The 13,914-nt window shown below is 41.1% G+C and overlaps 1 protein-coding gene across 1 annotated transcript in view; it reads right to left on the bottom strand.

Moving 5' to 3' along the window:
* Positions 1-7,773: 7,773 nt before the first annotated feature.
* Positions 7,774-13,914, bottom strand: part of SGIP1 (SH3GL interacting endocytic adaptor 1) — a 167,034-nt gene continuing 160,893 nt past the window's right edge. Inside the window, exons 22-25 of the mRNA XM_087820501.1 lie at positions 12,580-12,782; positions 11,444-11,508; positions 10,700-10,864; positions 7,774-9,745 (exon numbers count right to left, since the gene is read on the bottom strand). Coding sequence (XP_087676627.1) covers positions 9,723-9,745; positions 10,700-10,864; positions 11,444-11,508; positions 12,580-12,782 — 456 coding nt within the window. The 3' untranslated portion in view covers positions 7,774-9,722. The remainder of the gene's footprint in view (positions 9,746-10,699; positions 10,865-11,443; positions 11,509-12,579; positions 12,783-13,914) is intronic.

Raw genomic sequence — 13,914 nt, 5'->3', positions numbered from 1 at the left:
GCTGTGTGTCCCAGCGAGAGCGTGTCCGTGAGTGGAGGCGCGCGCCGTGCGTACCGGGTGCACCTCCGGGTGTGTATCGGTGTGAACGGGTGACTCCCTGCGGGTCCCCGAGCGCGTGCCTTTGTGTGAGCCTTGCGTATGATGCGTCTACGTCCTGCACGTATGTGGAGCTGTGTGAGCATGTGTGTGTGCCTGCATGTATGAGCATTAGCAGCTGTGGACGTGAGTGTGTGCGCGTGTGTGAATGTGTGAGCGTGTGTGTGCCCACGTGCCTGGGCGAGTGTCTCCGTGTGTGGACAGGGCACACTGAGACTGATTAATCGCGCCATTCAGGTTCCTACCCGAAGGGACGCAGACAGACCTCCGTCCGTCCGTCTGTCCCGCGCTCCCCGCGCTGCCCCCAGGCCCGCGCTGGAGCCTGCAGGCGCCCCCGGGTGGCCCCCCGCCCCAGGAGCCCGCGGGCCGGCAGCTCCGCCCGGGCGCCCCGCAAAGCGCAGGCGGGCGGGCAGGTGCGGGGCGACCAGAGGCCAGGGCCCGCCTCCAGCCCCGCATCTCACAGGTTGGGGGGGGGGGGCGAGCGGGGCGGCCGGGGCTCGCGGCCGCGCAGGCAGCCATTTCTCGGCCGGGGCCCCGCTCCTCAGTCCCCGCGGGGCTCGAACTGGCATCGCGCCCTCGTCTCCGTCGCACCCCGACGCTGCGAGAAGGTGAGGGGAAGGCGCGCCTACCAGCCGCAGGGCGCTCGGGGCTCCGCGCCCGCCGCCCGCCCCGGGGCCGCGAGCCCCTCCCCCCCGCCCCTCCCCCCCGCGCCCTCGCTCCCGGGGGCTCCGCGGCCCGTCTCCAAGGTGACACCCTCCAAACAGACGCCCCCCTCCCGGCTGTCGGGGACCCCACGGTCGCCGCGCGGAGGGGCCGCCGCGAGCTGGCGGGGCCTGGAGCGCGCGGTGTCCAGGGGCCACCCGGGGCGCGACATGCAGCCCGAAGAGCCCCGTGCAGTTCCTTTGCCCTCAGAGGTCAGGGCAGGAGCAGAAAATGCTGCGGTCTCCTAGGGTCGGGAATCCGAGGCCCAAGGGGAAAGGAAAGCAGCCCCCCCTCCCCCCGCCGCTCCCCACCCCCTTCCCGGGCGCAGCTGGCTGATAGTAGCGGCGCTTTATTGAGCACTTACATTTACGAGCAGCTTTAGCTTTATTTAGCCTTCCCAACAGCGCTGTCAAGCGGGCTGCTCTCCCTTCGCAGGCTTAGACACTTGGGGTTCCCGGGTGCTGAGCAGCGCGCCCAGGGCGGCCTGGGGCTCGCGGGCCCGCCCCCCCCGCGCTGCGCCGCCCAGCGCCCGACCGTGCGGGCAGCTCCCAGATGGAGCTGGCTGGGGCCTGAGGACCCGCCTGACACGAAACTGACCCTCCCTCCTGAAGAGCGATCCCCTTCCGAACGCGGCGCCCCTCCCCAGCCAAAGCAAACGGGACCGGACTCGCGGGCCCTCCGCAGGGCGCAGGCATTGGAGGTGCGAATGAAGCCGTCTTCCTGGCCGTGTCCCCGGGAGTGCTCAGCGCAGTTGGGATTGGCTGGCAATGGCCACACACTGAGAGCAGTGGGGCCCCGCGGTTGTGAGAGTGTCTGAGAAAGAACATTCGCGTTTTCTGGCCCCTTTCAGGCCTATTCACATAAAACCGGGAAAGGGCTATTGAATATCTACCATGCACTAGGTAAGAAGGGGTAGGGGACGGATAACGATTATCTCATCTGTTCAATGACCCTATGACAATGGGACATTAGTAACTATTCTTTTTTATAAATTTATTTTAGAGAGAGGAGGGGCAGTGGAGAGAGGAGAGAGAGAAACATCGATTTGTTGTTCCACTTATTTTTGCCTTCTTTGGTTGGTTGCTTCTTGTATGCGCCCTGACAGATGCCCAAACCCACTGGCATGTGGGCATGACACTCTAACCAGCTGGGCTCCCCGGGGCCTCCTTTTTATAGATAAGGAAATGAAGAATCACTGAGTAACATGCTCAAGTCCATCGTTACATTATAGAGCTGGGATTTGTCCCGCTCCAAAGCCCTCGCTCGGTGCCAGGCCTTTTTCTGACCTTGCCCACCCTAAACCTGCAATAAAGTTTTCTAGAAATGTGAGCAAAATTTTAAGAGGCTGGTAATAAAAGAGGTTCACAGCTGAATTTATTTTTATGTTTTTCATTTATTTTTCAGGGGAAAAAAAATCACATTTAAACAATCACTCAGATATTTCTTCTTGTTCACACGTATAATGAAACTCTGTTCTGAAACTGGGAACCCTAGTTGCAGTAATGTGCCGCGATAAATAACGGAATATTCAGGATTCTGTGAAGTGGGTGATTGGAAAAGTCATGAAAGAAAAAACTGTAAAAATCATTATTTACAAAAAAATGATACACCTTTCCTAACTTATAAGGCAAGTAACGTTAAAATGTTCTCATGATTATCTCCAATAAGTCAGTGCTGCACCTTCGCGTCACCACTGAGCAACAGAGCGCTTCGCGCGGCCTGAGACGGAGCAAGTCGCTGCTGCTTTGGCTGGTTTGGTCTCGAGCACAGAGCAGTTGAAGTTTTCATCACAGACAAAGGTAATGGCTACGAGAATCAAGTATTCTCTGCTGAATTGCACAGAAGGAAAAAGAGACAGGCGTCGACATTTCAGCTAAATTTTAAAAAGCATACTTGAGTATTTTAACCCACAATTCCTTTTATAAATACTTCATGCCCAAGGCATTTTGTGAAATTATATACCCTGTAACAAGGTCACAACTTCAGCTTATGTTTGCTTCAAAGATCATGGAGAACGCTAAATAAAGGCTACCGCCAACTCAAAGTATAGTATACACCTAATAGCATTTTCCTTAAGAAAGACAATTGACTGAATTGTATTACCTTTACAAACACGACATTTCTTTGAGATTTGTTTCCTAGTTTCTCTAATTGTTAAAAAAAAATCATGCCTTACGTTGGCACTGTGTAGGCATGAAAATTAAAATTCGATCATTTCATTCATACAGATCTTTCCCTATACAAAGTAAAGAATTTAAAAAGTTCTTTTTATATTGTAGCCCAATAATATTAAAATAGTTTAAAAAGCCAGCTCTAGGAATGATTGCTTGCCCTGTAGTGAAGACCTTGCTCATAGATATGATCCGTGTATCATCATACCAACACTTGGCTTTTTCAAGAAAAATTATTCAGCAGCGATATTCCTACTCCCTTAGAGTGAGAGAGAGCAGACAAGAGCCGATCCCTTTCATGTGTATCCATTTAATAAAGCAAAACTAAATACTGGTCTGCAAAAGCAACAGAGCTGTAAGAATTACTGTTTTAGCATCTCCTAGGAAAAGAAAACAATCTGGCTTCGGACTTTGGGACATTGATCCCAAATGAGTCATTTGGTGCATTATTTAAAATATTTTGAAGTAATGATGTATGAAAACACCAAACATTTGTTTTGCCAAAGGGGGGGGAAAAAGAAGAGATGAAAATGTTAATGAAATAATATACAACTGAACTGAGATGGAATTAACATTTGCATGATATACTCATTCAATGACATATTTTAAAAACATAAATAGCTTGTGATCTATCAGGCTGATTCACAAACTGAATGAATTAAAAATTGAACTATATTCAGAGAAATATAGTAATTCAGCTTTACTCTTTTTTGTCTAGGAACAGTTTACTCAGGAATTTTTTCAAAGGAACTTTGTTGTTTTGTGCAGAAACAATTGGTTTGGAAAACAAAGGAAAGCAAAAAAGAATCAGGAAATGCTCAACAGAGGGTAGAGTCCTGAAAAATCTATGCTAAATACTGCATTCCTCTTAGCTTTAACTAATACATCTTTCACATAATTTCTAACAAGATTGTATAAAAATGCTGTCAGGATTTATCTATCATGATTCAATTTCTTAAAGCTGTTTAATAAAATATTACCAAAAATTGCACACTACAAAGAATTTGGACCGTCTTCAACAGATGGCGGTCTGATGTGGTCATAGGTGCAGATCCTTCACTATAATGTACTAATGAAATTTAAATTCACTTGAAATGCCAGGAATTCCCCTTGAAGCTGAAACAAAAAACCAGAGCATATATTCATAGCATTGCTGGTTATATTACTTGCAGTTGTTGAAAAATATGTAAACTGGTGTTAAAAGAAAACTTTTCTAAATTTCTTCAAGGTATGTTTAGGAAAAAAAGTGTTTTCCTGATCCAATAACTTTCTTAAGCTTTGTTAAAACACTAACATTTATTATCAATGCCCAAGAAGTAGGGACTAAGGTATAGAAGCATTTATTCTTAGACCACAATGAACATTTGCCAGTAGAACTGAACATGAATTGGAAAATACTGGAATGTAGTAGAAGCATCCTTTACTTATTTTTTTTTTAGACATTAAGGAACACATAAAAATATATTTGCTTTTCACTGAAACATCTTTTCTTTTAAGGTTAAACAATGTATTTAGAACAGGCAATGTATTACCCTAAGGACAGAAAGAGGCAATCAGAAATACTATAAATCAAAGGAAAATAACCCTGGGAATTAAACCTAGAGAATAAATTATTATACCCATGGTGAATGTCAACCAGGAGATGCCTTTCTCTCATAGGAATACTCACTTAGGATATAAATCAGGTATTAAACATAAGGGACAGTCAAGAGGTCTGCCCATGGTCAATTCAAGAGATACTAAATTTTGACATTCCTTCAAGATATTTAGATTTCAATTAGACATTAAAAATGCAACTCTAGCCTACAGAAGACAGGCCATCAAAGCGATGACAAAAGAGAGAAGCTAGTGGGTTTTTCTTTTTAATGTTTGGAGAACTTAGTACTTTCTCATTTTTCCTCCATATATTTCATGCACCAAAAGTCATGTAATAGTAGCCATGTTTAATTCATGAGTGACTGGATGTCATTTAAATGTTATTTGCCAAATTGGAAAAAAAAAGGGAGCAGGAAAATACAATACAGCTTCAAGAGAGAAGTGCACACAGTAAAAGGGGGTGCGGTGGGTCATCAGAACAGTCTATTTAGTGTAATACAAATTGATTTGTTCATATCAACAGTTTAATTTGACTCATTTCAAGGAAATATGTTTACTTGTAATATTAACTTTTGAAGTAAAATCTAGAGATCATCCTCATTTTGATATAAAAAGTATGCTTCCATTTTTTAAAAACTGCTAATGAGAAAACCATGTTCAAAATGAGTACACTTGGACTGCATGGGATTTTGCTCACATGCATGATCTTTTGGGAAAAAGAAAGCTTAATAAAAAACAAACCCACAAACTCGTCTCCTCAGTAGATATCTGCACATTTTATGGTGTGATTCAACGTTCATTAATGGTCTATTTTGAAAAATTAAAAGGAAAAAATAGATTGGTGCAACTCTGTTGGAATGACACTAGTCTGTTTATAAAGAATCCAATCCAAAGGTCCACAAGACAAATGGGTCAACTTGCAGGTTAGATGCCTGAGTTTCCCTTGCAAGGAGGGAGGTGTTTATTAGATTTTATGTTTGGGATGAACCACAGCTTATAAACTCCCTACTGCTTCTTTTAATCTTTCAAGGCTTTGAGGGAAAGGACAGAAACATGAAGATGAGAGAACACATTTCAGGCCATTTTGAGACCGAGACAGCATAACAGGAGAGCTCTGAAGAAAAGATAGGGATTTTCTTAGGAAAATCATTGTTATCTTTCTCTTTTTTGAGATTAGAGGAGGTTAAATGGCTGAATGAAAAAATAAATTCACTAGAAAAAGGGTGTTCAACTTATAATGTAATGCTTAAAATCTGATTATGTCAGAACTCCAGAGGACCTGAGAGATCTACCAGGGCAGTGATTCTCAAATTTTAGATGCTTGTTATATATATTCCTAAACCCTACTTCTGGAGATTTGTTCATTCAATATAAATTTATTGATGCCTACTAACTTCTAGGCTCTGGGGATATAGTTGTGACTAACACAAAATCATTGCTCTTTTAAAATAAGTGATAATACAAGTGGTCCACACATCATACTTTGAGAAAATACTTTCCCCAACAGTTTTGCTACTAGAATTATACTGATTTTGATACTAATTTTTCATAGCACCTTTACCTTGGCATGCAAAGAATAAAATATGTATAGTAAAAATAAGAGTTTATATCCCAGAATGAATGAGCAAAAAAAGGCCAGGGGCTCCCTCTGCAGGCAAGATAACTGGGTTACTTCCAGTTGCTGTGTCTCTTTGGGCAAATTAACGAATCTGTCTAGGCCTCAATGTCAGCACTTGTAAAAACAGAAATTAAGAGAGTACCTATAGTTTTGGGGTTGACATAAGGGTTAATGAGCTAATATCTATAGTGACTGGTACATGGTGAGCGCTCAAGTAAATAGCAATTTTTACTGTATATCAGTTAACTGCTATGATTGTACAGTGTCCTTGTAACGTCCCCAAAGGTGGATTGGAGCCAAGTAGAATCATGGAGCTTCAGAGGTGGAAGGAACTTCGTCGGTCGTTGCAACAGTGCCCTGGGGTGGGGCACCCAGACTTACACTGCTGGAGGAACTCCTTCATTGTTTCCTCGTGCAACTCTAGCAGGAAAAAAGTGCTGCTGTTAAGAAAAGTTTGAACGCCACTGGCAATCCCAACCCGTAGTAAAGATGAGAAGCTGAGAGGGCAGTGATTTGTCTAAGGTCACAGAGCAGAAGTTAGTGTCAGTGCTAATGCAGTTACCAGGCACCTTTGAAAAGAAGAAATGAAAGTATATTTAATTATGGCCTCAAACGCTTTATAGATGGAGATGGAATAAAAATATATAAAACATTTGTAGTTTGACGTTCTGGGCTGTTCTCTATTCACTGGACACCACTGGATTGCGGACATGCTTCCATTACAGGGACAGATTCCCAGATACCAGGCAGTGAATTCTCACTTTGGCCGCAGGTGTAGAGAAGAGCTTTAAAAATCATCAAAAATTTAATTCTTAGGAATTCTAAATTCCAATTATGATAAAATTCAGACTAATTTGCAATAAGGATTTATTTTAAAAATACCATGAAAATATGAAATTTCTTTGAAAAGAAAAGCATGCTTTCCATTTGGCCACAGTGGAGGAGTAGCACTCATACTTTCCACCCTGTCAGAGCAGAGCTGCGGTAACCGTGACGCTCGGCACGCGGCGCTCTGGTTAACGGAGCCCTTTCTTCTTGTTTTAACCCACAGCGTTGGAAATCTTGATATGGACTAGCCCGTTTTGCTCTTTTAGGAACTGATAATGAACCTGACTTAATGTTTCTTTTATGACTGAGACTCCCGCATTGTCTAGGATCATTTTTTCTCAAATGAATTCTTACTGTACAATACGATGGGGCAGGTGCAACAGGAGATGAGAAACTACAGGAGTAAAAGTAAAACACCCAAGTCTCCCTGATAACAGTGGATTATTTGACCTATTTTTTGAAAGGAGAAGGGATATATTCTCTATTGAGATTCTGGTTATTGAAGGTATAGTAAATCTGAAATCACGGACTTTCATTCTGTTTCACAAAGACCAATTAGGGATCACAGGATATCATCATAGTTTCAAAATTTTAGTTCCTGGAAACATTTGAATAATGTTAGGGACTATAGTGATCTATGTTTTAAATTACATGTTTACAATATCAACAAAATTATTTTTTGACAAAAAGTCCATGTGTTTAATTACTAATTCACTCCAGAACTATATAAAATAAAATATAAAGAGCAAGACATGAGAACAGTAATATTTACACATTTTAATATGCTTTGCGTTAATTTTCAATAAGTTTTTTTCATGAACTGATTACTTAAAAACACAATTTTATATTCATATGCTGGATAATTCTCCATTTTCTGCCTACTTTCCATTGGTTTTAGTGTTTGAAATTTCCCCATATTTCATATGATTTAAAAGTTTGCATTTTCTATTTTGGTTTCAAAATCAAATAGAGTATCTTTACTTAAAATGAGTATATTAATTATTTGTTTAAAAAACTTCAACACAAGACTTGAGGAGCCAATTGAGAGTATTCTTCTAACATAAGACAGATCATTTTGAACATTCTCTGGGCAGCAAACACTGACTGAGAAGTACAAATACTAATTTAAAAAATTCCACTATAAACAACTGCCAGTCACATTCTCATTGTAAGAGTAAGATTCTAAAATTTAAAGGGGCTAAAGATTCATTGTCAAATATGAGTAAATGCAAAGTAAAATTTAACAACTAATTATAAATAGAACAACTTATAATTACAGTTATTTAACAATATAACCTAGATTACGAATTTGCTTATGTTTAAAATAAGTTCTATGACTTGAAGGAAGACTCATGTTTTCAGATCGGAACGGAGGAAGGTTTTACAGCTGGGATCCCCGAAGAAGTGCTTCTCTCTTCTGAATTCCCACATCGTGAGGCCAAATCGAGTAACTGACACTTGTATTGTACCTTGCAACAACAAAACCATAACACACTTTTGATAACTCTCTTTTGGATTCCCCCAGAATGGCAAAGATTTATTGTTTCATACAATGAATCTTATCTAAAAGGAATTTATTACCCAATTATGTGGACAGAATTTCATTTTATAAAGCTTGTGTTTCTCCTTCCCAAATATTATAAATGATTTTGATTAAACAACTTCTAGACTTAAACAGGGGACTAACATTGTTTTCTGAGATTTTTAGTCTCAACATTTTGATTCCTGTGGGTAAAGAGGAAGACATGTGGGATCGTACTCCATGCTCGGTGGCAGAAACCCTCTGTTCAAAGCAGTTGTGCAAAAGTTGTGAACCAGTTTGACTATGGAAAGTCTTGAAGTTTTAAAATCACAATTTTGGTTTCAGTCTGACCGGATTATTCAACATTCTCTACATGTGCTAAGCTGTAGAGAGGGGAAAGTAGTTAAGATGTCAACATCTTCTTTACTCTTGATTTATAATTTCATATACTTAAACTTTAAATATGAATTGCTTTCCCTTTTTACACAAGTTATAAAAATAAGAGGCCCTGTTTACACAGTGTGCATTTTTATGAAATTTGCAGTTTGAAAAAAAAGCTTTTTAAAAAGTGGTAATTAATGCTTTTCTCTGAATATGCTGTAACCTTAGAATTTTTTTCTGAAATAGTTTCTGAATTTAACCCACTAAACATTTGAAGATAGAATTTTTATTTAGCAGTAGCATAAAACATACTAAGGACTGAAGAAAAGAAAGTTTTTTTTCTGGTTCCACTTAATTTTCTTTGTATGTGGCACCCCCTTTGTGATAGCTATCAATATTATATTTAAACTTTATATATTGACAAAATTCAGTCTACCTCTGTAAGCACTGTGCCATTCAACAGTACTACTATTAAATTTACATACCACAGCTTAAATTACATCCATTTCAGGAATGGTAAAATGCTAAAACTCAAGTGTCTAACTGCCTTACTGGAATGAGTACAATTTACAAATACAATAATTACATTTTAAAACCATAACAATATTACACCTAGAAGTAAATACTGTAGGACTGGTCATCATGGTATCATGTGAGGGAAATCACTGCTGGAAAGTCACGGGCATTTCCAGCACATTTATCCCAAGTGCAGATTTTGATTTGTTTTCATCAAACCAAAATCGAAACCTGTTTCTCATACAACAGTTCTCCATTATATAAATCCTCCGAATTCTTGCATAAGATTTTATTAGTTATCGGCCAAGTATTTTCCTGCAAAACAAAATAACACATTGACAGGTTACCTACTATATAACATAATAATCAATAATGCGACTATTATATGGCTAACATTTCTACTCCTCTTGCCTTACCCCTAGGAGCCAAATACTGAATACTTGAGGGGTGGAATACTAATAACATAAGACACATCATATTTTTTACGTTTTCCATTTTGCAGACCAACTAGTTGTCTTTTCACATTTCCATATATAAACATTTTTGCAGAAGTTTGGGTTTTGCCTAGAATAGGTTGGGAGATTTGTTCCTGGATATGAGAATCCATCTTATTATAGGAAGAGTGGCCATATAATTACTTTCCAACCTGGGTCATTTCTGAGAGTGAAAGGAGTATAATTAGGAATTATATCAGTACAGCAGGCATAAAAACCAGGACCTATCCCAACAAATCACTGACAAGTATAATCACCTTGTACTGGGGAAATCCCCTGCCAACAGTGATCTTGTGTGCCCAAAACCTGTCTCACGGTCACACTGGCTCATGGGCAACAAGGTCCCATCTCTGAAATCTCAGCTAAGCCTGACAAGTCTAAGACCTAGAAGCCCTATTGGAGAAGAAAAGTTTTCAGTAAGAGATACATTCAAAAGCAGATAACATTTACCCGGCTTGTCAGTATAACAAAAGTAGGATTTACTTCATTAACCTCAGTGTACACATCTATATAACGGGAATGACTGCTCAGCCCCACATAAGAAAAAGAGCCAGAGCCGTGGTCAGTGGCCGGGGCTCTCCTAATTCCTAATTTCCGGTCCACTGTCCTAGTTTTTCTTTATTCAACAATTGGTTTGCTTTCTAATTGGGATGGGAAAGGGGCTGGGAGTGCAGAAGAGTAGAAAAAAGATGAAGAAATCACAACCTGTTCCTTTGTAAGAGAGAGTTGCGAAGGTGTTACTTTTACAAACGAAACTCCCAAGATACACACTTACCTGCAGCAAACCTTTTTTTGATGAGTGAAAACCGATAGCCTGCTCCAACAAGTTCAATGTCACAGCCAGAAAGGGTGCTTCCTTCGCTTGTAAACTGCACAACCAACGGGGAAGGTTTGCTCGGGCCTTCAGATAACTGAAATCTTGCCAATAAAGAACCCACACCTGTAAAGAGTATTATATATTACAAGATGATAGTCAACACAACATTCCGGATATAATTTTGGAAACTGTATACAAAATTAAGTATACAAAATCTAACTAATCAGAAAGCAGAATATGTTTCAATGACAAAATGGTGATGAGTAAGATGTATCACTAAATATTATGAGTGACTCTTTTTGCATGCAGATTCAAGTGTAGTGTCTATGGTGCTGCAAAATCTGGGGGCAGGCTACTTGGAAGGCAATGTATTCTCCAACCTATGATTGTTATCAGAGGAAAGTAAAACATATCCAAGCTCTCAGCGAGTGGGAGACCTGATACCGAGTGAAAACGTGCCTCATTAAAAGCTTTTCTTTGCTGAATGAGATCTGTTTGATGTGGGGTCTTGGGCAGAAAAGGGGAAGCAGAAGATTCATTGAAGAATTATTTGCTTTTATTGGTTGAAATATACCAAAACAAAGTGAAATATTTTGCTTGCTTTTAGTGCTAACGTGCATTTTGATTAATAGTTGCCTGATTGATACCTTCAAGTTACTTCAGCTTTAGATACTAAATAAAATAAGCCTGTAATCACATTACCTCCATTTTCTGACTTCTGAGAAATATCAGGAATTTTCCACAATATTCTTTGTTGTTCAGCATTCCTAAAAATAAAATAGGTAAAAGACTTTTACATATGCAATTTTTTTTTAATGGCTGCCCTATTTTTTCCAGATAGTGTTAATTTAAAAAAAAAAGGATTTTGAGAATTTCAGATACAATTTAAGTATTATCTATCCATCCATCCAGCCATCCATCCATGTCTAAATTCTCTCCTTTCCTGTTTCTTATTGTAACCAGCCACAACACTGTCAGATAAATATTTAGAGGACAATGAAGTTAAATTTTTTAAACACATCTACTGAAAAAATAGATAGGAAGGGTTAATCAGTTAGTTCAGTTCATTTAAATTGGAGCTGTCATATGGCTGACATTCACTTTATGTTCTATTTTTTGCTTTTGAAAATCTTATGGAAAACCTAGAGTATTTTTTCTAGGACAGCAAGTCCTTTTTAGCAGCTACTATTGGTACTCGGTGTCTGTCCAGAAGCTACAAAACGAAACCCTACGTTCCTCAGACCCCCCTGTAGTTAGGGCCCTACGTGCAGATTAGGCTTCACCAGTCACACGCACTGCTTGTGATGTGGAGAGGAGAAGGGAGAGGCCATTCTCCTGCTGCTTTCCTGGCTGTTTTCTGCTGCCAGCATCCTCACTAAGATGTGGGGATCCTCTACCACAGTGCTCCAGCCCACCCTCCAGTTCTGCGGGTGCCGAAAGGCAGGAAAGGCAGAGCCGGTAGTAGCTTTCTCATCCTTGAGTCAGAGTGACAGTGGGGGCTCTTGGATTCGGTGGCCCCCCTGGCAGCCTTCTAAGTTTCCTTGTTGCTATGGCAGAGGGTATGCAGCTCCTGGGAAGTATTCTGGGAAACATTCCTGGAGATCTAGCCTACAGCTTGTTTTTCTAGCACTTCAGCCATGTATGTGTGAGCATCTAAATCCCTGTGTTAAACCATTTTCTGCTTAAAATAGTTCCAGTGGTTTCTGTTTCCTTCCCAGAATCCTGACACACAGGCCGGCTGTGAGCTCCAGTGAGGAAGCACAAATGCTAAGAAGTCTGCGATCCCTCTGCCCAGAAGGAGCTCTTTGGGGAAGTGGAAGGGGGTTGGGGCTCCTTACCAGACTGCCGGGGGGAGCACGGCCTGGAGCTTGGTTACGCCTCCGTCTATGGGGACCAGGAACTGCACATTGTTGAGGGCCACAGCGGTTGTCATCGCGTCCGTATTGTATTTGTAATCTATGCGCAGGTCGGTGCTGGTGGGCTCACACCGCCAGTTCACTGCCAGGTTCAAAGGTGTGGACTGAATGCCCTGCGCGGACACCTTGCCGAAAAACAGGAAAGAGAATATTTAAGGCTTGGCCATTCATCTGAACCAGAAGCTAGGACTGTCTCTCATAGGAATGTTCTTAGATACCAAAACGTTATCACGTTGTTTGTGCTGTTCACAGACGAGCTCTCAGCAAAAATCACCATGAAGGGTGCCATGTGAGAGAGAAATTGTTACAGATGAAAACATAAAATCAATTACTAAAATCTCTATAGGACTTTAGAGTTTAGAATGTACTTTATGTCAGTTAAGGAGGTGGGAGCACACTGGTTAGGAGCCAAGGCCAAGGAGTTAGATAGTTCTGGTTGTCAGTTATAAGCTGACTGATCTTAGACCAGTTACAAAACCTCTCTGAGTCTCAGTTATTTCCTCATCTGCCAATGGGAATGATAATAATAATATTTACCCATAGAGTTGTTGGGCAGATTGAAGGAGATATTTATGTGAAACATTCAGAAAAGTGCCTGGCCCATAGTCAGTGACTAGTGTTTTATTTCATGTTACTTACTAATATTCTCATCATATTTACCCTTCACAACAAACCAGTGAGTTAAGACAAAGCAGGTTATTGTTACTCCTTTGGGATTTGTCAGATTAAGGACTTGAACCCAGGTCCTCTGACTGGAAGTGCAGCATTCAGCTGTCTACTGTCCATTCAAGTGAGAATCAACTGTGAGTTTGACCAAGGAAAAGCCAGGTTTGAAGAATCAACAAAAATTTATTTTATCTAAAGCCGATGACATCAACTTGGGTTTTAGGTCAAAAATGAACAAACTTCACAATGCTGTTATTCCTTGATTGTTCGCCGGCTGAACAGCTCTAGGAGATTCTCCTTTTCCAAGTACACCCCACTGCAGGGGCCCCTGCAGTTCTATCCATGGAGTATGAGCTTTGCTGACTTTGAAGAATATAAACAGCTCTCTATTGGCCTCACAATGTCTGCACATATGGACATCACAGCAAAGGGGCCTGAGGGCAGGCAGAGCTCCCAAGGCAGGAGTGGCTGCTGCAGAAACAGGCCCAGAAATGGGTTCTTTTATAAAATGACAGGCATGGCTTTTGAAGACAATTTTAGTTGGATGAACATTATGATGTTTTTTAAAACTTTAAACATTTTTAACAGTAC

The sequence above is a fragment of the Miniopterus natalensis genome, chromosome 9 (assembly GCF_054644295.1).
Source record: "Miniopterus natalensis isolate mMinNat1 chromosome 9, mMinNat1.hap1, whole genome shotgun sequence".
NCBI classification, from domain to species: Eukaryota; Metazoa; Chordata; class Mammalia; order Chiroptera; family Miniopteridae; genus Miniopterus; species Miniopterus natalensis.
Note: the sequence above shows the minus strand (reverse complement) of the source record. Positions and strands in the feature narration are given on the sequence as shown.